This window comes from Rhodotorula paludigena (genome assembly GCF_050403205.1).
Source record: "Rhodotorula paludigena JCM10292 DNA, Rt_paludigena_JCM10292v1_ctg43, whole genome shotgun sequence".
NCBI classification, from domain to species: domain Eukaryota; kingdom Fungi; phylum Basidiomycota; class Microbotryomycetes; order Sporidiobolales; family Sporidiobolaceae; genus Rhodotorula; species Rhodotorula paludigena.
In genome coordinates this window covers 147072-171241 of record NW_027481415.1, presented here as the reverse complement: position 1 = coordinate 171241, position 24170 = coordinate 147072, and the positions used below count along the sequence as shown (strand labels likewise).

Below are 24170 nucleotides of genomic sequence, written 5' to 3'. Positions count from 1 at the left end.
CCCCCCCCCCCCCCCCCCCCCCCCCCCCCCCCCCCCCCCCCCCCCCCCCCCCCCCCCCCCCCCCCCCCCCCCCCCCCCCCCCCCCCCCCCCCCCCCCCCCCCCCCCCCCCCCCCCCCCCCCCCCCATCACCATTATATTGCCCTGTACCTCGACAACCTCCTCTTCATCTCGCCGTCCATTGCCGAAATTGACCGGGTCAAGGGGGGCCTCGGGGCCGAATACGGTATCAAAGACCTTGGCAAGGCTCAGCTCACCCTTGGGCTCCAGGTGCACCGCTGCGCAAACGGCTCCATCTCCAGTCCCAGTGCGCCCACCTCGAGGACGTCCTTGCACGCCTCGGCCAGGCCGGCTGGTGCGCCGCGCCCACGCCCATGATCCCCAATCAGCAGCTTTGCCTCGCCGCCGACAACTATCACTCGCCATCCAACCTCTGCCGGCGCTATTTGCAGGCCATTGGCTGCCTCAGGTACGCCATGCTTGGCATCCGCCCCGACCTTGCTTGTGTCGTTGGCATCCTTGGCCGCTGCTCCGCTCGCCCGGACCAGAACCATTGGGCCGCCGTTGTCCGCGCCTGCCAGTACATTAAGGGCACGCTCGACTACGGCGTTGTGTACGTCCCGGACGACTCGCCCCTTGCCGGCTTTGAGGCGTACAGCGACTCTGACTGGGGCGCGAACCCGTCCACGTTGCGCTCAACAATGGGTTTTGTCTTCCTCCTCTTGTCCGGCGCCGTCTCCCGGTCCTCCCGGCTTCAGGCGCGCGTCGCCGCCTCCTCCACCGAAGCGGAGTATATTGGGCTCTCGCACGCCGGTAAGAAGGCCATCTTCCTCTCCCATCTCCTCAGCGAGCTCGGCCACCCCGCCACCGCCCCTACCCGCCTGCTTGGCAACAACCGGCGACAACCAAGGCGCCAACGCTTTGGCGCGCGACCCCCAGTTCCACATCCGCACGCACCCGGCACCTCTGCCTCACCAAGCACTTTGTCTGGGACATTGTCAACAACAGCATCCTCAAGGTCACCTACATTCCCACTGCCAGCATGGTTGCCGTCGAAGTTGCTCCTGCTACCTGCCTTCTCACCGCACCGCTCTGCCATGGGCATCTGTCTGTTGTGTGTGAGGGGGGGTGTTGCTGCACCTCCGGCAGCGCAGGCTTAGGATTGCCCTCCGGTTGTCCGCCACCATTCCCTGTGCTGATGGTGCAGTCGTCTCTGCGTGGTAAGGCCAGCAGGGCATAATTTCCTGCGGAATGATACCGCGGCTCTCACCTTTTAGTCAAGGGTCTGACTCTTGCTAGCTCCGCTATCTCCTCTCTTTTGCTGCTTGCAACCCCCGAGACTTAGATCCCCCAAATCTGTTGTTGTGCTCTCCTGTCTTGGCGGATCTCCTGTTCTCCCTTGCGCTTCTCTTCCCTCCGCTCTTGGGAGCAGGTTTGTCTCGTGTTGTGTTCTCCCCTCTGTTAGCCTTGCATTGCTAACTTGCGCTTCTCTTCCGTCCGCGCTTGGGAGCAGTGAGCGATACGTCTGTCAGAATCAGTTTTTTGGGCATAGATCCTGTTTGCAGACTCCGCGTCAACCTTGGCCTGGCCAAACACTTATTTTGACTTCAATCAGCCTCTGCTTTGACTTGCCGCCTGCGCTGCAGGAGGCAGCTTCTGCGGCGTCAGCAGTGGTACGTTTCCAGCAGCTGCGCGCAGCCATTGCATTGGCTGCGCCTACTGCGTGCAACCGTTGCAGTGCAATGGCCAGTACACGTCTGCGCAAGCCGCGCCCTTGCACTCTCGCCTTCACTGGCGGCACCACCAGCCCCAAAGGACCTGACATCCCTACCTGACCTGCTCAACTTCCTCTCTGACACTTTCTTGTTGGACATTACTCCCCTTGCTGCCACTGCCGCCGACTTGCTTGCTGCCTTTGAAACCTTTTCTTTGCTTCCAGTATGACAGAGCCTTACAGTCACGCCAAGGTGGTGCACAATGTCAACAATGCTGCCCAGTAACAGAACAAGCATGACACATTCACATTCCCACGCAATAACTTGACAAGTACAGCATTTTGCTGCGTTGTCAACCGCAATTTGCTTCCCCCAGGCACCAAACCTCCCAGGTGCTGCTTTGTCAACCTTTCAAACAATGGACAAAAGATCTGCACAGCAAGGTGATTGGGCACAATGTGCAGCTTGCTGCACAGAATTCTTTGCAGCGCTCAGGCTTTGACTTCTGCAAGGTCTTGGCTCAGTTGCCAGAATCACCTCCGTTGACACCCTGCTTGCCCTCACTGCGTGTGGCGGTCTCCTTGTGCACCAGTCCAGCGTTGACAAGGCTGGCCTTCACAGCAAGCTCAGAGCAGAGTTCTCCATGCGCGTCCCTGAGAGTGTTGTTGCCCCCTTGCCAACAAGGTGCTCGAGCCCCATCGCGCGCTTCACAGTCTCAAGCAGACCGGCCACGTGCAGAACTACCGCATCCACGCCTTGCAAAAGCAGCTTGGCTACACCTGCAATAAGTGCAACGCCTGCATGTGCTTGCGGAGCAAAGGAGGGGCCCACAACTCTAGATTGGTTGACAGCCTCCTCGTTATCTGCTGCAAGAAACACCGGGTGAAAGGGGTTGCTTGAGGCTCAATACAACATTGTGGATCTTGTAAAGGCCAACTCCATCCTCAGGATTCATGTGCACTGCTGCTCCAACAACTTCATTTGCATCTCTGCGCACACCTCAAAGACATCCTTGCCTGTCTTGGCTGTTGCTGCACTTCTGACAGCACAGCTTTGCGTCTGCCCGCCGGCTGCCAGCTCCCATCCCTTGTGGTGCAGTGATCTTTGCAGGGCAAGACCGGCAGGGTATGTTTCTGTGTGAAATAATCTGGCAGCTCCACCTCCAAGTTGCAGGATCATGTCCTACTGTATCCTCTCTTTTGCCACCAGCACCGGCCAAGACTTGGATCACCTGTGCTCTTGCTGCCCTCTCTTGTCCGGCGTATCTATCCTTCTCCCTTACGCATCTCTTCCCTCTGTGCCAGGGAGCAGGCCTGTCTCGCGCTGTGCTCTCCCTGTCTGCTAGCCTGCATTATTATCCTGTGCATCTCTTCCCTCTGCGCCTGCAAGCAGCCAGCAAGATTGGTCAATCCAGGCTGTTGCGCATTGCCCACGCCCAGCTCCCCAAACTGCTCTGCTAGGCCACTCAGGACCAACAGGCAATGCCTAACCTCTGCAGCGCTACCTGCAGGCTGTCAGCTTGCTTGTGTACGCCATGCTGGGCACATAACCTGGTCTTGTCCACAGCTTTGACAGCCTTGACCGGTACTCCGCCCTCCCAGACCAGCATCACAAGGCCGCTCTCATTTGCGCCTGCCAATACATCTTGGCATGTTTAACTACAGCCTTTGGTATGTCCCAGAGAATCTGCCCCTGGCCCGCCACATGGCGTGCAGCAGCTCTGGCTAGGGTGCTGACCGGTCAGCATTGCATTCAACAACAACAATCAGCTTCCTCCTGTTGATTGGCGTTGTCCCCTTGTCTCTCCATCTTCTTCCCTGTGTTGCAGCCTTGTGCACTAAACAAGAGGATTGCCCAGACAAAGCATCAGTCATGCTGTACCCCAGATGGGCGACACACACACAAAACAAAAGAGTGTATCCCTGCCTATAGACCCACCAGGGCACTCAACCAGATCAACAGAAAACTAGACTAATGCACAAGATGCAGCACAAGAAGATTCAACAGCTCAGACAGGTCCTGGCGTGGAGAAACAGAGTTGGTTGGGAAGGTTGACAGTGCCACTGTGCAACGGCGCATCAGCTGGACGCTGACCACAGATGCAGGTGTATACAAGAAGAGAGAGACACAACGGTAGAGCCAAGCGTACCTTCCTGCCCCAGATGGCTTGCTCAAGCAGAGTGTTTCTTGGATGACAGTGACAGTAAAAGGGTGCAGCTGCCCATTACAACTGAGCTTGACGCGCAAGACAAAGGCAATGCTGACGTAGTCGCCCATGTTGAGGTTGGTGCTTGGCACACCCTCTCCAGTCATAGAGTTCATAGGCCTCTTGCAGCAAGGCCATCTTTTTCTCCTGGCTCCTGAGTAAGCTTGACCACCCCAACTGCCACCCCATCCCACCTCTTTTCAGAGAGTCAGGGCACCAACGCACTAGTGCGCAAGCTGCAGTCCTACAATTGCGGCTTCCAATCCTGCCAAACTTTGACCACAGGATGACTGACCCTGTGCAGCGCGCCCAAAGGCACCTTGTTGTCCAACTGCCAGCTTGTTGCCCATGCATTGTATGAGTTGCTCCTGTGGCCTGTCTCTTGACACATTCTGGGGGCCAGCCTTTGGGTTGCCTTCTGCTCTCTTATTGCTTCACCAATTGCCGGTGACAAATCATCATTAGCCTGCACTGCTGACTTGGATTTCCGGTCTCTGCAGCTTGAGTAGCGCACAGTAGACCAGTGAGCTTGGCATATCAATGATGACAAGAGCACTTCTGATGGCAGCAACCTGTTTCTTAAGGCAAGGGAAGCTTGACGTAGAGCTGTCAGCTTGTGCAATGCGGCACTGAGATCTCTGTCAAGCAGACAAACAGTCTTCTGGTGACCTGATTATGTGAGCAGTAAAGCACTGACTGACATGCGTAAGTTGGTGCTTGGGCAAAGCAGTCACTCAGAAGAAGCAGTCAGGATGCTTGAGCCTGTGACTGGGCTCGAGCTTGACTTTCAAAGTGCGTAAAGGTCATCAGTGTTTTTGTCTTGTGCTCAGATGGCTTGAACAGAAAGCATGCCTGTGCAGTCTTTGCAACCCACTGCAGGGTAAGGCGCCACCTTTGCGCCAGCAGTACATCCTTGGAGTTGCCCTCAGGTTAGCCTCTCCTATTTGCTGTACTGGTGATGTAGTTGTTCTTACACGGTGGAACTGGCAAGGCACCGTTCTCTGTGGCATGATGCTGCCCTGTCTGTCCCACTCCCAACTCCAGCTTGTCCTTCTCTGACTGTCCTTTTTGCAGCTTGCTCCTCTAAACACTTGCATCACCCTGTAGACCTGGTGCCCTTTCCTGTGCCTCCTTTCCTACCAGGCAGATGTTTCTTGCCCCCCACATTTCACTCCTCTGTGCTCCTGGAAGCAACTCTGTCCTGTATAGTGCTTCACGCTGTGTTGGTCTGCGTTGCTGGTTCATGCTTCTCTTTTCTTTGCGCTGGAAGCAGAAAGCAGCAGCATCAAGCAATCTGATAGCCCAATGATAGGGGCGTAAAGAGGAGCTGGCACATCAGGCAGGCACACCAAGAACCTGCCAGCAAAACCTGCAAATCTGCGTACTGAATTTGATAGAGCTGCTCCTCTCATGGGTGTCTGTGCAAGTTAGCAAGACAAACCACCAACGACTCCGCGCCAACTGATCATGCAACAGCCTCTGCGCTGGACAGTCTGAGGGGCATGCTTCCTTCAGGTGTCTTGCCTTGTTGCAATTGTGTAACCCTTGTGACATCTGCCCTCCGGTACAGAGACGTCCAACACATGCCTCTGAGTCAGTACTTTGGTATCACAGCTCAAGCAAGCACAGGAGCAGCAACAGCAAGCAGCACACACTCCAGCTTTGGCAGTTGTGAGCACAGGCAGCCCATGCAGTGATGTCTTCAGCAGAAATGGCAATGCAAGGTCAGCTTTCACGAGAGGAGCAAGTAAAAGCCGGCAAGGTTGTACAGACCAGCAAAACCAACTGCATACCTGACAAGGGCAAGGTTCAACTCCGCACATGGGTAAGAGCACAACAAGCATCCACCAGCAGCATCAACAGTGTTGATGTCTTGCAATGCCATGAGTCATGATTCGGGTCTTGCCTGCAATGGGATGCTTGAGAGTGGACCTCTTCAACTGTGCTTGCCCTTGCTAGAGGTGAGAGGACCGCACAACAGGTCAGGGGTGGGCTTGGGCCGGACCAAACTTGCTCCCATGAAGCCAGCTGCCAAACAAGTCCCAACCTGCAGGCGCTGCTCAGCCTGTGCCAAATTAAAGCTGAGTGAATGCCTCCAGTATGCAAACAAGCTTGGTGTACTCTAGAGAAAGCCACTGCAAGCTGATAAGCCCGCGCACTGGGTTCTCCGCGCTGACGACCTTCTCAAAGCGCAGGGACTACTCTCAGCAGTGTCTCTTGCTCCTGATTGCCCTGGTCAGCTCCTGTCTTGTGCCATGCAGCTTTGGGAGAGCCTGTTCAGTATTCAACTCTCAGTCATTACCAAACTGCCAAATGTTCAGGCGCTTGACTCCCAACAAAATGGTATGAGACCTGCCTGCACCCAAATTGGCACCTGTGGCTCCAGGGCTCAGGGCCCTGAAAGCCTGCACCTGCACCTGCACAAGTTGGGGGTTGGGATCTGGGCATCCCACCTTGTACTCTAGCCTTCACTGCTTACCAGGGCTCTGCTGCTTGTTGCCCAGTCCTCATTGCTGCTGCGCAGCATTCTAAGCCCAAGTGCGCTCCATTGTGCAGCTTGGTTTGATGGGTAGGCCTGAGTTGCCAGCTGCCGGGTCGTGAAGGGCTATGGTTGCATTTTCTCTGACACTCTGTTTTGCAAGACAACAGTGTTTGAACTACCGGCAAAGCACCCAAACAACAAGCTTTGGGCCACTCTGATGCCGGTCGACGGTGGTTGGGTGATGGAGTCAAGCCGGCGTGGTGACGGTTAGTGACCCTGTGCGGAAGCTGAGGCAGGGGGAAAACCAGGAGACAGACTTGAGCAGATGATGCCGCATCTCTGCCCGCGGCACTGAGATGGCGCACGGCAGCAATAAGCCAGCTACGACCTCCGGGGCACGTCACAGACCCTTGCCCGCTGGATATCGGGAACGTCAGCCGTTCGAGAGCACCGCCTCCTCGACGCCGTTCGTCTGGCTTCTCCCCAAGACGACCTCGCAGATCGCGAGTCACGACGCCTGTGCCAAGCCAAAGCATCTGCTTGCACTTTGAGCCAGCCACATGGCCTCGCGCGGCGCTCCTGTCCTGTCCCCAGCCCTCTCCATGGCTTCATCGAACAACGTCAACGACGAGCTGCAATTCGACTCAGAGGCCGTGGACGAGACGCTCGACGATTCTTATTTCTCGTCTCGCCCCGCATCCGAAGCAGCAAACCTCGAGCCGGATCTGCTCGAGCCCGAACCGTCGTTCTCCTCCGCCAGCAGCGATACATCGACGCCCGATTCCCTCGCCAATGCCGATTACGCTGAGGTAGAGGCCCGCGCACTCGACTTTCTGAGCGCCTCGCCACCGTCCACCCGACCGAGCCCTGGCTTTCGCCTAGAAGATCTTCCCCGTCCTCTTCCTACCTCGACGCGCGACTGCACCGCGGCGCAACGGACGGCGATCGAGTATCTCAAGCACGCTCTCGATGACGCGGAGCGTGATGACTGGCGCTATCGCACCCCGACTGTCTTCGACGGCTCGGCGTCGCGGCAGATCATCGGCGCGAGCGCGAGTCGCGATGCGAGCCAGATGAACGCCACACTTGCCGGAGGGCTGTCGGCGGATGCGACATGGCAAGACCACGCGTTCAACATCGAGTCGTACGCTGTGGAAGGTCTCGGGCGTGCGTTCGACGACTTGCCGGTGCACGCGACTCAGCTTTCCGATGCCAACGAGTGGAACGGACGATTCGGGGAGGACGCGATCGGCAACATGACCTGATCGGCCACTGATGTCCTGGGTGCGTCTTGCCATCCGCGTGGAATTCGCTTGTCAAGCAAGGCACCACTGATCTAAATGACGGTGCGCCATTCAAGCAGTGTCATCACAGACGCACGGGTCCTTGCGGCCTATGGAGCACCAAGGCAGTGAGCTGAGCTGTTGGGCAACGCTTTGCGACGGCCCAGGAGCACGCACTCCAGGTTGTCTCGCCTAGCCCTGCGTCGAACTCGATCCGGATCAACCAGGGTCCGCGGTGTTGCCCATGCTGTCCGTCAGGCTTCACTCAGCCAGAGTGTCCAACCTACGCTGAGATGCTTTTTTCCATCCTCAGTGTCTTCCTCGGGACCGCCGTCGCCGCGACCGCCGTGGTCCCGCCTTCGCCGCGTCTACGCCGCCGGCAATCTCATGCCCTGACAGGTCATTAGTCGGTCCGGCCTTGCATCATCCAGTACTCTGCTGTATCGGGTGGGTGGTCTGTGTTGCCGAGAGCAGCCGCACGCGCCGCAGAGACATGGTTCCGGACTGCCCAGCTCTGCGAACTGCGCTGCGGCGGCCCCTTCGAGTAAGCTGCGCGGTATCGCGGTCAGGCAGTGGTGTAGAACGCCCGCCACGCTCAAGCTGCCTTGTAAGCCTAGCGATCGTTTGGACCTGTCGCGCGGCACCGCCTCCTCCGCTTGTTCCCTCTTTCACCTAATAGCGCGCGCCGCAGAGCAGCGCAATCGCTCGCGCGCGACACCTGCGAAGCCCCTTTCCAGCACCTACGCAGCCGACGCATCGGCTCTGGCTGTGCCCGTTAGTTTTCGGCAATCCAACCTCATCTCAGCAGCCGTCGCGACCTGCCAGGCGCACTTTCGTCGAGCGCCGGCTCTGCGAGCCCACATAACGGCTTACAGCTGCAGGTGCGTTACATGTGCGGGTCTCATGTCCCTGCGACTTTCGAGGGCGGGTGGATGAGGGCGTTCAGAACGACCGGGGCGTTGCGCACTCGTGCTCGCCTAGGAGCGCGAGCCTCTTGCGTCCAGCAGCAACAGAGCAACAGGGACGCCGGCATCACCGCTGACCCGATACTGATCCACAGCTTGCCTCTCTCAGAACCGATGACGAGCCGCACTCTTTGTACTTCGCCATTCCGCTCACTCGCCTTGGGTCGACCACGCGCCTACATCTCGACCTATGCGCCTCTGCGGGCCAACGGACCCGATCCGCAGGACTCGCACGGCTCGGTACCATCGTCGCGTCGACTCCGTCCGCGCGATCGCCTCCAGTTTACCGAAGCCTCGGAGCGTGAGCAGTCCAAGGATGCGACGAGCGAGCGAGATCGATCACCCGAGGTCCAGGCTGGCTCCTCGGCAGGCCCTTCCGCGCTACCGCCCGTGCAAGATCCGCCTGCGCCGGTCAATTCGGAAGGCGGCGAGCTTGTCATCTCGGCCCCCCTGTCCGACCTCCCGCCTCTTCACAGCCATCACATACCTTTGTCAAGGGTCCCGTTCTCGACGCATCGCTTTGTGCGTGACCTGGAGCATGCCGAAGTACCGCGGCAGCTCGCCACGGACCTCATGAACGCGACACGAGATCTGCTGTTGCGGGAGGAGGAGCGTGCCCAACAAGAGTTGCTGAATCGACAAGACCTAGAGAACGTGAGCCTATCAGTGACTGACGACCGAGGCGCGTCATCTTACACCACCCCTCGACCTTTCGTGCAGGAGGCGTATCTCTTCACGGCAGCGCTCAGCGAGCTCAAGACCGGGTCTCAAGTCAAGTCGCGCAACGACAGCATCACCTTGCGCAGCCTCACCGCGTCCCTTCAGCGAGAAACGGACGGTCTTGAGCAAAAGATGAAGGAGGACATGCAGCGACTCTCCAGCGACATTCAGGTGCGCCCGCCAGTCTCTAGCGCGACGTGTTAGTGCTAAATTGACTCGTGGAAAACCGCCGCAGCTCGAAATGAATGCTCGAAAGGAGGAGACGGGTACAGAACTTCAGACGCTCGACAAGAAGGTCATGGTGCGCCTTCCCAGCTTTCATTGTCAATCCGTCTCGGTTCTCACCTATTCTGCGTTGTACAGGATCTCAACAGCAAGTTCACCATCCTTCTGAGCGAGGTGCGAACCGAGATTGAGTCGACCAAGTGGATCAGCACACGTGCGTTCCACCTTCGCGGCACTCCTGTCGATTCGCGCTGATGCCACATGACCCTGCAGGACGGGTCATGACCGCCATCACCGTGCTGGTCGTCTCTATCGTCGCGTACTTCTCCGCCTCGTCCTCCAAGTCGCGACAAGCGGAGAATCCGCCATCAATCGACGAGCTGGGCCTGCAGCTTCCCAGCGGGTCAAGCGCGGAAGAGGCAGAGATGCTGAGCGAGGGAGGACCGACATCAAGCCGGGGGTGGGCCTTTTGGACGCCGCAAAGCATCGCTGGACCGAAGGGCAGGAGGGTGGGAGCGGAAGATGATGAGGGAACGACGTCGTGATTTGGGCTCTTCATAGACCGGCTTTATGCCCTTACCTCTCCCAGTGTCGTCATGTTGCAACCAAATAGTCTGCTCGCGAACGGCAGCGCGAGACACGGACGTAATAAAGACAGCTACTGCAACTTCGCAATGGACTTTGCACAGCACAGGATCTATGGACAATTTCGAGGGCAGGGCATCTGTCCTGTCAGACTGGAGCCTCGACTTTGCCGAGTGCCGTGCTCATCTCGTCCCCGCCGTCCGCGCCGCTGTTTGCGGCGGCCTGTCGAGCCACAGCATCTGTGCCCTGTAGACTGCCTTCAGCGGAGACTGCTGGTGGCGACGACAGGTCGAGTGGGTCCGGCACCGGCATGGACGATGCTGCAGGCGTCTGTGGCGGCGGGTTCGCAGTGTAGCGGTTGAGAAGCGCCTGCTGCGCGTCGAACTCCTTGCGAAGAGCGTTCAATTCCTGTAGTGAAATGGCAGTCAGCAGCCGCATAGCTTGGCATGGCAAGCAATGGCCGGGCGCGCCTTCTCGAACTTGCGGGCGAAGACCTCGACTGCGAGATCGATGGAGCGCGTCAGTCGCATCCTGCGAAATTGTATGTCCTGGACGAGGCGCACGGTAGAAGGAGGCGCCATTGTAGGCGCTGATAGCGAACAGGAGCAGGAGGTAGACCGAACTCCAGAATTTGCTGTCGTAGAGGAAAAAGAGCGGCGGGATGAGCGTGACGAATGTGTAGATCGCTTGTCCTCCCTGTCGAAAGTAAGAGTAATCACCGTGTCAGCTCGCGAAGCTGGCAATCACGACATTGTGAGCACAACTCACGATGAAAGCCGGTTCACGCCAGGCAGGCGGCACGCGGGCGGCAATCTTGCCGATAAGACGTTTCTTGTCGTTGATCATGAAGGTAAAGCTCGTGGCACGGCCTTCCTTGATCTTCTCGGCGCGAAGCTGGATGACAAAGTGGAAGTAGAGGAGTTGCCAGATCGTGTCTGGCAAGTGAGATCCGCAAGTCAGCCGACAGCAGACGCATACGGATGTCTGCTTGCGCGAGCGTACAGGTCACCATGCAGATGGCCATACTCCGCCATGGCCGAAGGTGCGGGAGCTTTGCGAGTGCAGGGTAACGCTTGAACGCGAGGTCTTCAGGATAGAAATGCCTGCGACGACGAGATGGTCACGACTCATTACTTCAGAGGAGGTGACCGGAAGGATACTGCGTACCTGATCACGGTGAACACAAACGGCGGGAAGATATGTATGGCGAGAGAGATGACCTTGTCGAGAGAGTGGAAGACGAGCGAGTTGCGCCACGTCGCGATGGCACTGCGAGTGTCGACAGGATGAGCCTACGCTCTGGTATCGGAGCGCCTGGAAGCCCACGCACGTTCCGAGGCTGCCGAGTGTAAGGCCGTAACATGCTTCGAAGAGGAAGGTACTGCCGGGGAAGACCCAGAGCTGCATTGACAATCAAATCAGACCGAGAGACAGTGAGAGAGCACGAAACAACGAAGACGTACGTAGAGAAGCGAGAGCAGGTTGACGAAGTAGCACAGGTCGAAGAGGAAGCTGCACGACGAGCACGTCAGCGCTCGTTTTCTCCAGCAAGAAGTCGAGCCAGACTGCGAGACAAGACGTACTAGTGATAAAGCTTGCGCTTGTAGGTGAAAATGCGGTAAGGCGTGTAGAAAAGCATCTGAAGGGAATACCAGTCGGGGATCCAGCTCGGGTGGAAACCAAGCAGGAGAGCCGATACGAGGACGTTCATGACGCCGCAGAGGAAGGAGATCTATGACGTTCCAGATGGGCGACGTTAACAGGCACGATCAAGTGATCCTGATGGCGACTGAGGACGCACCTTGTCACGCAAGCGAACCGTTTTCCTACCGAGTCGTTGCTCGTCAGTAAGCCGCAAGTCGCCTACAACAATTCAACGAATGACTCGGAAGGGACGGTACGCACTCTTCCTCCCACTTTATCACGAGCTTGGCGACGCTGTCGCGCATTCGGCCCCTCATCTCACGGTACTTGCGTTCGATGCGCTCCTTGTCCTTTTGTGAGAGTACCCTCTTCTCGCCGCCGTCACGCCCGGCTTCTCGGTCCCTCTCGCCGCGGAAGCCCATGCCTTCGCCGAGGTCAAAGGCCGGGACGCTCGGGAGGCTGGGGACCTTGAACGTTTCGCGCCCTTTCTGCTTGGCCTCGTCAAGCAACTTGTCCGCCTTGGACTTCCACGTCGAGCTCTTGCGCCTCAGCGGTCGCGTGAGGAGTTCGATGTGTGCATCGAATACGTTGAGGAGATCGAGGAGTGAGAGGCCGGAGAACAAGGGGTCGTCGTCGGGGATCTCGAATCGCGGCGAGGGACTCGTGGTCGACGAGCCCGAGTCGGTCGACCGGCGCGAGAATACGGGACGGAAAGGCGGCGTCACGGGCTGGAGAGCGGGCGAGACAGGGTACGACGGAGGTTCCTCGTAGACGAAGGTCGCGGCAGTCGCGGACGGGTCGCTGGCAGGGTTCGACGAGGCGACAGAACGCCGTCGAGGCACGCCGTCATCAGACGCGCTCGGCGGTGTCGTGAAGCTGCCGTCGCTCATGTCGGAATAGGTCGTGGGTCGGGCGTGAAAGAGCGAGCAAAGGGGTTCGAGGACGGGCGTCCGAGGCGCGGGCCTTTGTGTTCCAGCTCACTGACGCAAGCTGCACACGGTCGCAGCTGCAGCTGAGTGCTTTGGTGCAGGCCAGGCCGCCGGGCTGTCGCTCGCTTCTGCCCCTCGTCATTCCGAACGGCACAGGGGCCATTCCGCGTGCGCTACCTCACTTATCCTCTTCGCACCTCAGATCAAGGGAAGACATCAGTCGCACTGAAAATCCAGTATTTGCGCTCGCAGACAAAACACGCGAATGTCGAATCCCGGGACGACAGGCGAGCAAGCGGCCTCTGCGCACTCAACTCCGCCTGCGCACCGAGTCGTACAGCGTGGCTTTTCCTGAGAGGATCGCTGTGCCGGGTCTGCGAGAGCCAGCCTGGCGCGAAGAGGGACCCGCCGCAAATGCGAGACAGCAATTGTTGGAGCCGCGACTCCGCCTTCTCGCCGGCTCGCCTTGTTGGACCAACGCCTCGTCGTCTTGCAGCTCTTGCTTCCTCGACGCGTCTTCCACGACATCATGGCTGCTACCGCTTCGCCCTCGCAGTCTGTCGATGTCCGTGCGTCCTGCCCTCGCACTTGACTGCCACCCATCTTTCGCTGCGTGGCTTGCTCACCCGTTAGCGCCTCTCCTCGCAGTCATCGTCGGTGCTGGCCCGACGTGCGCCTTCACGAGCTTACATACTGTCTCGAACGAGCTGCTGACGCGCTCACGACGTCCGCAGTGGTCTCGGTGCCGCCAAGCGCCTCCACCAGCTTGTGCGTGTCGCGTCGTGGTTCCCAGCCTCCTCTCCATGCGCACCTCGCTTACGCGAATCGGCTTGCCTGCCTGCAGAAGCACACCAACTTCACTGTCGTTGACGCCCAAGCAGAGGCCGGAGGTCTCGCCTCCACCGATGTGACCCCGGAAGGCTTCCTCTTCGATGTCGGCGGGTCCGTCCTGCCTTGCCTACCACGTCTTTCGTTCAGTGTTCTCCTTAGAACGTTCACTGACGCCGTCTCTCTTTAATAGTCACGTCATTTTCTCCCACTACCTGTACGTTCTGCTTCGGACGCTTGTCTCAGGACCGAACGTGCAGGACGGGCCGGCGGCGATCGGAGCCAATGCTGACCGGGGCCGCCTGTGATCACGCACCCAGCTACTTCGACGACTGCATCAACGAGGCTCTGCCGAAGCCGGATGACTGGTACGAGCACGAGCGTGTCTCGTACGTCCGTTCGAAGAACGTCTGGGTTCCTTACCCGTACCAGGTACGTCGATTGCCTGTTCACGGACGTGAATAAAACGTTCGCATGCGTTTGCGAAGATCACACGGAGACCGGTCGAACGCGCCGCGCACAAGTCGGCGAACGTTGAGCCAAAGCTGATATCTCCTTTGCTTGTCTGCAGAACAACATCACCATGCTTCCCGTTGAGGAGCAGGTTCGCTGCATTGAGGGCATGATCGACGCTGCCGAGGAGCGCTCGCGTGCCGCGACGAAGCCTAAGACCTTCGACGAGTGGATCGTGCGCATGATGGGTCAGTCCGCCTGCTCTCCCTTCTGTCGCGCCTCAGCTGTGCTGACTAGCGTTCGCACAGGTGTTGGTCTCGCCGACCTCTTCATGCGCCCGTACAACTTCAAGGTTTGGGCCACCCCGACCACCGAGGTGCGTACCCATTCCTGCGTCCCGTTCACATGCGAATCCTTCCCTACGCGCCGTTTAATGCTTCAGGCGCCATCTGCGCAACAGCGACTGACGCTGTCGTCCGAAACAGATGCAATGCGAGTGGCTCGGCGAGCGTGTCGCAGCCCCGAGTCTCAAGCTTGTCGTCTCGAACGTTCTCAACAAGAAGGTTGCCGGCAACTGGGGTCCGAACGCGACGTTCCGCTTCCCGGCCCGCGACGGAACTGGCGGTATCTGGAAGGCGGTCGCGAGCACCCTGCCCGCAGAGCGCTTCCAGTTCGGCAAGTCGATCCAGCGGATCGAGGCGAGCAAGAAGATTGCGCATCTCTCGGACGGCTCGACCATCGCGTACCGTTCGATGATCTCCACCATGCCCCTCGACCAGATCACCGAAATCACCGACGAGGCGGAGAACCTTCGCGAGACGTCGCGCGGCCTCATCTACTCGTCGACCCACGTTATCGGCGTCGGCATCCGCGGCGTCCTCCCGCCGCGCATCGGCGACAAGTGCTGGCTCTACTTCCCCGAGGACGACTGCCCCTTCTACCGCGCAACCGTCTTCTCGAACTACTCGCCGTACAACTGCCCCCAGGCCGACGTCCAGCTCCGCACCCTCCAGACCGCCGACCCCAAGCTCTCGAGCAACGTCGACACCAAGACGGAGCGCCCGGGCCCGTACTGGTCGCTCATGCTCGAGGTGTCGCAGTCGAAGCAGAAGCCGGTCGACGAGGCCAACCTCCTCGCCGAATCGATTCAGGGCCTCATCAACACTGGCCTCCTTCAGCCCGAGGACGAGATTGTCTCGACGTACCACCGCAAGTTCCACCACGGCTACCCGACGCCGTCGCTCGTCCGCGAGGGCCAGCTCAAGGTCCTCCTACCCGAGCTCCGCGAGCGTTACTCGATCTGGTCGCGCGGCCGCTTCGGTTCCTACCGCTACGAGGTCGCCAACCAGGACCACAGCTTCAGTAGGTTTCTTCAATGGGCTCCAGACCGCTCACTCAAGGTTCTTGTCGCTTCAGATGCTGACCTCCCTTTCTTCCTCGCAGTGATCGGTGTCGAGGCGGTCGACAACGTGCTCTTTGGCGCCCCCGAAATGACGCTTGACTCGCCTGACGTGCGTTGTACCCTTTTTGGAGTTGACGTGATCCAAGGACATCAGCCTGACTTTGTGTTCGCTCTCTCTACCCCCGCCTCTCCCGACTGCGTAGTGGGTCAACGGCCGCCGCAACACCGAGCGCAGGCTGTAGATGGTGTCTTCATTGACATCTTTGCGTTCGTAACGTCTGTCATTCTCTCCTGCATTGATCACGTAGACTTGCTGTGCACTTCTGGCCGTTCGGCCTCGACCTATTGCGAGCAGCCGAAATATGCGAGATTGCACGCCAGCTCGAAACAGCACGCAACCAAAAGAGGACCCGCGAAGAAGTGAGGGAGGCCGGCGCCGGAACTGATGAGGCGTTGTGCGGCCCGGGCCGCGCTTTCCGCCGCACGAAGGCCCGCGCATTCACGCACGTCTCGCGCCTCGTGTTTGCCAGCCAGCGCTCTCGTGTCCTCCGCTTCTCAGCTTGCAGTCGGATGGCCTCTGCAGACATGGCCGCTACACTCCTCCCTCGTGCGACCCTCGCGAGCTCGCTTTCCGTCGGCATCGTCGGAGCCGGAATCGGCGGTCTCGTACGTCTACGCTCACTGGAACTGCCCGTGTCGACCATCGTAGCGAGTCAAGGTCTCTGAGCGTTGCTGCGGAGCGACCGCGGCGCCCGACGCATCTGCGACCGATCATGCCGAAGTAGGCGCATGTCGAGCGCACGTCTAGCGCTACACAGCAGGCTCCACGCGCTCTGCGGGGGCTAGAAACGCTGACACGCCTGACCACCGCAGGCCAGCGCCGTTGGGCTCGCCGCCCGCGGCTTTCAGAAGGTGACCATCTACGAGTCGGCACCCGAGATTGGCGAAGTCGGCGCAGGAATCCAGGCACGTTTCGCTATGCTCAACAGGAGTCTGAGCGTGCAAGCTAACAGGTCTTTGCACTCACCAGGTCGCCCCGAACTTCTGCCGCGTCCTCACCCACTTCGGCATCCTCGAGCGCCTGAAGAAGCAGGCCGTTCGTCTGGAGCGCGCCAGCGTCCGTCGGTACGTCAACGACGAGCAGCTCAACACGACTTCGTTCGCCAACCTGGAAAACGAGTACGGCTACCCGACCTTTGTCGTTCACCGCGGCGACCTCCACCGCGCATTGCTCGAACGCGCACTTGAACTCGGAGCAAAGCTTGAGACGAACGTGCGTTCCTTCTCTGCAATACAATTGCGTCTGATGTTCTGATCTTGCGGCAGATCTGACGCTTTTGCTTGCGTAGTCGCACATCGAGGATGTGAACTTCGAGCAGGCCAAGATGGAGGTCCGCGGGCAGGGCACCGTACAGCATGATTTGATCGTTGCCGCCGACGGCATCAAGAGTACGATCCGCAGTAAGATGATGGCGCGGCGCGGAGAAGTCGATGAGACGATCCCCACCGGCGAGGCAGCGTACCGTGAGTGGCGTTTGCGTGGCTATCTTCTCTTCTGACGACAGCTGATTGGGTACACTGCGCTCGTTGTGCTGTACAGGCGTCATCCTTCAGCGATCTCAGATGGAGAACGACCCGGACCTGAAGCGCCTCATTGACGACCCTACCGCCATCCGCTGGATTGGTGCGTTCGAACCCTGGTCGTGTTAATGCTCTGTCAAGCCAACATTTTATTTGAACAGGACCCGACGCGCACATTGTTGCCTACCCGATCAAGGCACACCAGGCTTTCAACATCGTTTCGACGCACATCAGCAACACGGTCGGCCTGACCGAGGACTGGACGGCGCGTGCGTCGAAGGACATCATGCTTCGGCGCTTCGATGGATGGAACGAGACGCTCATGAAGGTGCGTCCTGTCCTCGACGCGGGGACTCTCTCGCGCTGTGCCGAAGGTTCATGTCAACCGACGCGAGCGCTTACTCAGCTTGGCGTGTCACAAAGAGCTAACGTATATTCTGACAACCTGCAGTGTCTCCGACTTGCACCCGAGGGGGAGCTCGTCGAGTGGGCGCTTCGCATCCACCTTCCCCTGACGGGCTGGATCGACAACAAGATTGTCCTTCTTGGAGACGCGGCGCATGCAACTCTTCCGCACATCGCACAAGGCGCTGCACAAGCTGGCGAGGACGGCGCTGTCCTCGGCACGCTTCTCGCAAAGTGCCAGACCAAGGAGGACATTCCCCAGGCGCTCAAGGCGTACGAGCGGTTGCGCAAGACACGTGCCGACTGGGCAGTGGAGCAGGCGAGGCTGACGGGTGCGTACACGCTACCCGCTTTCCGCCGAACTGCCGACTAACATTCTCGCGACTTCTTCGTACTTCTACTTCCGCAGGTGAGGCACTCCATATGCCGGATGGGGCCGCTCAGAAGGCGCGCGACGAGGCATTGAAGCTGGCGTCGACGGGGACCAAGTCTCCCGACCGCTGGGGTGACAAGGAAACGCAGCGCCGCCTGTACGGACTGGACGTGGTCAAGCAGGCGGACCAGGAGCTCGCAAAGCTTTGAACGCTCACCACAGTAGATCTATAGAAGCGTCATACAGCTCATAGCACCTGTGTTCTGAGAGCACGAGAGCGTCTCATACAGGGCAAGCGCGAGGGCGGGACCAACAGGTTGACATCTCGCGTCTTCCACACTATCTCGCGCAAGGCTGCAATCGCGCGCTCGCTCTACTCGCAGGCTGCATAATAAGGGTCTGTGCACCCTTCAAGCGCACACGAGGCCGTCCGCCTCGACACTGCTTCCCCTCGCCGTCGGAACTGATGAACTTGGACTTGCTCAGTAAGCCCTCTTGTCGGGCTGGACGCGGCACCCCGAGGGCTGACCGACGTATATGCACGCAGACCCCTTCTCGACCAATTTCCCGGAGAACTTCGACACCTCGATTGATGCCGGCGCGCTCAGCGCCCGCTTCAACCCGCAAGGACTCTTCGCAGGGCATTACTTGGCGGTTGGACGGATAGACGGGACAGTTGCTGTGCTCGACTTTGAGACCAAGAACATCGTCCGATGGCTGGAGGGGCATGTGAAGGCGATAACGGCTCTCTGGTGCGCTCCTCTTCCTTCGCGTCCAAGGCTGCAGGCACGCATGCCAGTTTGTTTCTTGCCCGAGCCGACTTTCATCCGAGGACGCACGGGAGAGCTACGTTTGAGCTGATCACCGGCTCCCCGACTCTCACAGTTGGTCCAGCAACTCCCGCTACCTCCTGACAGCGTCCCGCGATTGGAATGTCATCGTCTGGGACTTGTCGGCGTCAGCTTCAGAGACGTTCGAGGGCGAGCGGCGGCATACTATCCGGTTCGACGCGCCCGTCACTAGCGCCGCATTGCATCCACAGAATAGGTTCGACCTTGTCCTCTTCGCTCTCTTTCATCAATCCTGGATTGACGGACATACTTGTACAGCAAACTCGTTATCGTCACGCTACACGGCCAGACGCAGCCTGTCTTGGTCGATCTCCGAGATGGTGGCGGTCGATGGGAGCTGGAGCCGCCGAACGACGACGAGCAGCAAGAGGACAACGATGGCGAGGAGGAAACGCAGATCATCCGGTACGCAGACGACAACGGCTACTCTCGGCGAAGGTGTGCTTGAGCTGATCGGACCGACTGCAGCGATGTTGCAACAATCGCGCGCTTCAACCCTCGAGGCGACCTCATCTACGTCGGTACATCGCGCGGCAACATCCACATCTTTGATGTCTTCGAGAAGGAGGTAAGCATGATCCTGTCTCGCACTTAGCCGCTCGATGGAGCGAGACTCACAAGCGGCTTTGGCAGTGGCTCTGGACCGAGTATGTAGGCAGCGCGTCCGCCGTCAAGCACCTCGAGTTCAACAATACTGGAACGTATGTGAACCTGACTGTTTAGGGCTCATCGCAGTCGACTGATCATTGTGCTCACTCAGCGCCATCGTGCTTAACTCGAACGACCGCTGCATCCGCTACATCACCCTCTCGCCCACACCACCCGAACCGCCATCCGATGAAGAAGAAGCCGCCGAATTCGAGCTTCCGCCCGATCGTCCTCCGCGGATACCGTACTTTGACGTGCGGCACCGCTTCCAGGACCTCGTAAACCGTACGCCGTGGAACGGCTGCGGCTTCTCGAGCGATGGCGAGTACATCATCGGCGGTGCGTTCTGCTGTACATTGCATGTAGGGATGGCGTGCTCACCTGATCGCGACAGGCGCGGGACACAAGGCGGCGCACAACATCTACATCTGGGACCGCGAAACGGGCGGGCTCGCCAAGATTCTCGAGGGACCGACGGATCCGTGCGAGGACTTGACGGTGCGCCTGCTCCGTTCTTTCTCGCCTGACGAGCGAGCTCACGCCCGCCCGTCCCGCAGTGGCATCCTCTACGACCGCTCATCGCCTCCGTCTCTAGCCTCGGCATGATTCACCTCTGGGTCACTCCGACCGTCGAGAACTGGAGCGCTTATGCGCCTGGATTTGAGGAGCTGGACGAGAATCGCGAGTACGAGGAGAAGGAGGACGAATTCGACTTTGTGAGTCCTTCCTCCAGCGATCTCCAGAGGGCCCGCCTCCGTCCAAACATAACAGCATCGCTGACCAAGAGTGTTCACGGTCTCGCAGGAGGACGAGACCGCCGTGCGACGACGCGCCGCTGGCGCGCAAGACGAATCCGTCGACATCCTGTCGCACACGACGTCCGGTCCCCGCGCGATCGTGCACGAGGCGTGGCCGGAGGAGTACGACCCGGCATCGCTCATGGAGTGGCTGGCGAATGAGCAGGACAGGGAGAGCGACGGCAGCGAGGCGTTCTACCCGCAGCCGGTGCTGCTTGATGTGGAGGACGTGCTGGTCGATGAGGCGGCGGAGGCGGGACCGGGCCGGGGCCGGTAGTGCGCAAGCCACACCTGTCATATCACGCGTCGCCCTGAGAAAGGTCGAGCAACGAAGAAATGCGGGTTAGGCTTGCGGGCGGACCTTCTTTGTCAAGATTGAGCGAAGTCTAGGTCTTCGGTGTTGCAGTCTATCATGCGGTACAGCGTATCGTGTGCATGCTAGTAGAACAAGCGAGTATGCGAGCAGTTCTAGTGCGATAGGGAGGAGACAAGCGCGCGGATGGAGGATGGGCGAGAACAGGTCGCTTAGACGGCGCGCTCAAATGCGTACGTCTCGGGCCAGCTGTTCATCCAGATCGGCGGTGGCTGGAGACAACCGAGCGGGACGACGACACGCTGCCACGACCAGTACCACACGGGCGGAACTTCGCGCACGAGGCCTTGGGTCATCCTGCTCGTCTCCCTCGGTCAGCACTCGATCGGTACCGGAAAGAAGGAAACTAAGAGCGCACCAACTGCGGTACAGGTACAGGCCGCAATAGACAATGAAGAAGCTGGACCAAATGGTCCCGACCCAGCCGCCCGTCTTGCGCCGCGTGAGCGCCGTGAAGGCTCCTTCGCAGACGATGGCGAGGCCTTGCGACATGAAGTAGACGGAGCCGCCCCAACGAGTGAGGAGGGACAGATCGAGAGGCGGCAGAGTAGATGTCGAGGTCGCGAGACCTGGCGAGCGAACGGGAGCGGCGTGAGTACATCGTTCCGACAAGCTAGCGGGAGAGGCAGAACGAACCGAATTCGTGGATCCAAGAGCTCAGAGCAAAGACGGTAAGGACACCAACCGTGCGCCCGACGTTTCTGCCTGCGACAGGCGTGAAGAGACGCTGTGTCGGGTCGAAGGCGAGGAAGCGGAAGGGCCCTGCGCAGCCAAGCAGGTCAGAGACCGCTGAAGGATTGCACGAACCCCACGCTGGACGTACTTGAGAAGAAGGAGTGCCACTGCTTCGACCAGAAGACCGCGACCGATTGGGGCCGCTCCGCAAAGTTGAATAGCGGCGGGTACTCGCGCGGGTCGAACGGCGGAGGGAGTAACGCGTCCGGGATGGGCAGCGCACGCAGGGCCTTGGTCACGAGGAACGCGAGAAGTGTCGCGCAGGAGTAGCCGAGGGTGAGGGCGGCAAAGACGGCGGTGCCCATCGAGAGGCCCGTGATCGACTCGCCGAGCAAGTGGGCGTGAGAGGGCGAGAGGGAAGGGAGGAAGGACGCGAGGAGGGCGTCGCGACTGGTCGGAGGCTCGAGGAGGATGGCGGCGCACAGGACGAGGAGCGGGTGCGACCATGCGATCTCGAGGAGGATGCGGCGAAAGAATGCGATGTGGTCGAGCGCGAAGGGCTCGGTGCTCGTTCCGCAGAACTCGTAGCCCTGCCCACGCATGGCAACGAGGAGATGAAAGGTTGATCGGATGATCTGGATCGGACCCTCCGTCTCTGCTTGTCGCCGTCGGAGCGCCTCGAGATACTCGCGCCGCTGTTCCCGCTGCCGTCGTCGCATCTCCTCCTTCGGGTCTTCTCTTCCGTCCTCGTGCCCGTTCAAATCAACGCTCACTCTCGCCTTTTGTGCCGGAGCCGCGCTCGGCTGAGCCTTGTCTGTGCGGTTCTTGTCCTGCTCGTCGAATCCGACCCAGGTATACGGTAGGAGGTCCCGCGCGAATCCCCACTCGACGCACTTCATGACGCCGTATGCACCCATGATGCCGATGACGACTGCGATGGGGCCGAGGGTCAGCTCGAAGCCCTGGCAGAGATGAGAAGGCCGAAGGAACGGAAGGCGAGGGGGTGGAGAGACGGCGAGGGGGACGCACAGTTGACGCCGATGGCCTGATTCCGCGGCTCGATGGCGTACTTGTACGGGGTGACAAAGGAAAGGACGAGCGAGAGGGGCATGAGAAGAAAGCGCGCTGGTCGGGAGAAGGACGAGGGAAAGACGGGGTGGAGGAAGAGGCATTGGAGCGAAATGGGAACGAGGAAGCGGAAGCTGCAGCTCTGAACGTGTCAGCTACACTCGCACTGGCGCAGAAGGAGCCGTGACCGGGCAGTGGGGCGGTGTCCGGATGGGCATGACGGAGGTGCGAGGAAGGAGAGCGCACATCTCAATCGGGGGCAGGGTCGGGCCCTCGAGGAGGTACTGCTGCGGCATCTGTGCGCGTCTCGAGCCGACTCCAGCTCTGCTGGAGCGAGTATGGCGCGAGGGCGAGTCCGAAGTGCGCGCGTCCAACTTTCGGCGACGGCGCGGAGAAGGAGCTCGTCCGCGTCCATCCCGCGTCGACTCGCCAAGCGCAGGCACGATGCCGCCCAGAGCTGCAGCGAACGGGACTGCAGCGCCCGCCGAGCCCGACGCACGTTCGCGCTCGTCGTCGCCAGAGTACAACCCGGCCGCTTTCCAGGCTTCGCTCGACGACTCGGTGCACGCCGCCCGCTCGCTCGTAGAGAGCTGGATCCCGTCCAACCTCGGCCACGAGTGGTCGCAGGGCTCCCAGGGTCAGACGGGGGCAGCTGGATTGCAGGGACTCAAGGACCGCGCGAGGCTCCCCAGGTGCGCCGAAACCTTTCCCGCTCTCATCGGCGCAAGCGGCGTGGGACTCTTGGCGCACTCACGTGAAGCTAATACGATCATCCTGCCAGGTTGGGACTTGGCGCTCAGCCCGCCGCAGCGCAGAAGCAGTTCCTCGAGGACCGCAAGCTCAAGAACCGGCTCCTGGGCAAGTCTGCCGCCTACGCCGACGAGGGCGCCTCCGTGCGCGCCGTCTCGACCCCGGGCCAGGGCACGAGCGGGGACCTCGACGCAGGCGAGAGCGACGATGACGATGAGGAGGACAGCCGCGCGAGCGCTGTGGGCAAGAAACCCCTCGCAAACGGCGTCTCGGCCCGGAACGCCTACGCCAACCCGTTCGTGATCCCGCCGAAAGCGGGGCCGTCGACTCCCGCCAAGCAGGCCGGCGCTACGGGCAAGGCGCTCTTCAACGATCCGTCGCCTGCCAAGGCCTCCTCTTCCTCCGCCGCCACGACCTCCGGCAGCGCGTCGAAGCCCCTCCTCGGCGCCCCGGCCGCGGGCGCATTCTACGGCGACGGTGCCGCGCCGTCGACCTCGGCGGCGCCGTCGACGAAGAACAAGCGCAAGAAGGAGCGCGAGCGGGTGAAGCGCGCCGAGGAGCAGCGCGCGCGGGAGGAGGAGAGCCGCCGCGAGGAGCAGGCAGCGGCGGGGCAGGAGGTCGACGAGTCGCTGTCGCGGAAACGCGCGCGGGAGAACGAGGACGGCGAGGCGGAGGATGGCGAGGCGGCAGAGGAGGGCGAGAGGGACGATGCGGATACGGCAGGCCCAAGCGGCGCGCCAAGTGCCGAGAAGGTGAACGGCACGGCAGGTGGCGACAGCCCGGGTAAGAAGAAGCGGCGGAAGAAGAAGAAAAAGGGTTCGACGAGCGGCGCAAGTGCAGGGCCTGCTGGCGGTGCGCTGCTGAACCTGGCACCGCTAGCGGAGGGCAAATAGATTATTCTGTGAGCCACGACTCGTTCCCGTACACTCCTTCGAGATGCTGACGAGCTTCTCCGATCGCAGTGGCCAGGAATTGCACTCGCAAATACGCATCGGACTTGTCGCGCGGTCAGGGCGACGTTTCTCACCCGCCTATTGGCTCTCCTATCTCGCGCGAGTGTAGCGAGTGTAGTACTGCAGGCGAGGAGCGCCGTGAGCGCACAGGGAAGCAGGCGAGCCAGAGGACGACCTTCCCAACTAGCCTTCGCATACGCCCTTTCGACGATTCGGCACCTGCTCCATGGTGCGACCGCCACTGCAAATGCTCAGTGAGCC

At 60.1% G+C, this 24170-nt stretch overlaps 9 protein-coding genes across 9 annotated transcripts; 7 read left to right on the top strand and 2 right to left on the bottom strand.

Annotated features, from left to right (window-relative positions):
- Positions 1-372: 372 nt before the first annotated feature.
- JCM10292_003422 (Ty1/Copia family ribonuclease HI) lies at positions 373-1287 on the top strand (the record flags this gene model as incomplete). Its single annotated transcript, XM_076650981.1, has 3 exons — positions 373-788; positions 938-1112; positions 1276-1287. The coding sequence occupies 3 exons, from the start codon at positions 373-375 to the stop codon at positions 1285-1287; spliced, it is 603 nt and encodes a 200-aa protein (XP_076503533.1).
- A 5674-nt stretch (positions 1288-6961) lies between these two features.
- JCM10292_003421 (uncharacterized protein) lies at positions 6962-7666 on the top strand (the record flags this gene model as incomplete). The annotated part of the gene is made up of 1 exon (XM_076650980.1): positions 6962-7666. The coding sequence occupies one exon, from the start codon at positions 6962-6964 to the stop codon at positions 7664-7666; it is 705 nt and encodes a 234-aa protein (XP_076503532.1).
- A 1097-nt stretch (positions 7667-8763) lies between these two features.
- On the top strand, positions 8764-10139 carry PUT7 (Put7p; the record flags this gene model as incomplete). Its single annotated transcript, XM_076650979.1, has 5 exons — positions 8764-9303; positions 9370-9540; positions 9605-9670; positions 9733-9808; positions 9868-10139. The coding sequence occupies 5 exons, from the start codon at positions 8764-8766 to the stop codon at positions 10137-10139; spliced, it is 1125 nt and encodes a 374-aa protein (XP_076503531.1).
- A 187-nt stretch (positions 10140-10326) lies between these two features.
- GPC1 (glycerophosphocholine acyltransferase) lies at positions 10327-12713 on the bottom strand (the record flags this gene model as incomplete). The annotated part of the gene is made up of 11 exons (XM_076650978.1): positions 10327-10587; positions 10650-10678; positions 10743-10875; positions 10948-11114; positions 11182-11282; positions 11347-11448; positions 11510-11580; positions 11643-11691; positions 11763-11911; positions 11981-12005; positions 12085-12713. 11 exons carry the CDS (start codon positions 12711-12713, stop codon positions 10327-10329), a joined length of 1716 nt encoding a protein of 571 aa, XP_076503530.1.
- A 568-nt stretch (positions 12714-13281) lies between these two features.
- Positions 13282-15677, top strand: JCM10292_003418 (protoporphyrinogen/coproporphyrinogen oxidase; the record flags this gene model as incomplete). Its single annotated transcript, XM_076650977.1, has 11 exons — positions 13282-13321; positions 13401-13422; positions 13487-13520; positions 13597-13694; positions 13774-13797; positions 13901-14012; positions 14152-14281; positions 14342-14409; positions 14519-15395; positions 15477-15544; positions 15639-15677. 11 exons carry the CDS (start codon positions 13282-13284, stop codon positions 15675-15677), a joined length of 1512 nt encoding a protein of 503 aa, XP_076503529.1.
- Positions 15678-16020: 343 nt separating this feature from the next.
- JCM10292_003417 (uncharacterized protein) lies at positions 16021-18003 on the top strand (the record flags this gene model as incomplete). The annotated part of the gene is made up of 8 exons (XM_076650976.1): positions 16021-16101; positions 16309-16401; positions 16466-16708; positions 16785-16959; positions 17036-17119; positions 17178-17344; positions 17468-17753; positions 17831-18003. The coding sequence occupies 8 exons, from the start codon at positions 16021-16023 to the stop codon at positions 18001-18003; spliced, it is 1302 nt and encodes a 433-aa protein (XP_076503528.1).
- A 257-nt stretch (positions 18004-18260) lies between these two features.
- JCM10292_003416 (WD40 repeat domain-containing protein) lies at positions 18261-20367 on the top strand (the record flags this gene model as incomplete). Its single annotated transcript, XM_076650975.1, has 10 exons — positions 18261-18279; positions 18342-18546; positions 18680-18841; positions 18904-19050; positions 19114-19213; positions 19279-19346; positions 19406-19632; positions 19688-19791; positions 19851-20009; positions 20098-20367. The coding sequence occupies 10 exons, from the start codon at positions 18261-18263 to the stop codon at positions 20365-20367; spliced, it is 1461 nt and encodes a 486-aa protein (XP_076503527.1).
- A 248-nt stretch (positions 20368-20615) lies between these two features.
- Positions 20616-22502, bottom strand: JCM10292_003415 (wax synthase family protein; the record flags this gene model as incomplete). The annotated part of the gene is made up of 6 exons (XM_076650974.1): positions 20616-20760; positions 20822-21032; positions 21100-21225; positions 21287-22069; positions 22168-22340; positions 22453-22502. The coding sequence occupies 6 exons, from the start codon at positions 22500-22502 to the stop codon at positions 20616-20618; spliced, it is 1488 nt and encodes a 495-aa protein (XP_076503526.1).
- A 148-nt stretch (positions 22503-22650) lies between these two features.
- On the top strand, positions 22651-23849 carry JCM10292_003414 (uncharacterized protein; the record flags this gene model as incomplete). The annotated part of the gene is made up of 2 exons (XM_076650973.1): positions 22651-22898; positions 22988-23849. The coding sequence occupies 2 exons, from the start codon at positions 22651-22653 to the stop codon at positions 23847-23849; spliced, it is 1110 nt and encodes a 369-aa protein (XP_076503525.1).
- Between the last annotated feature and the right edge of the window lie 321 nt (positions 23850-24170).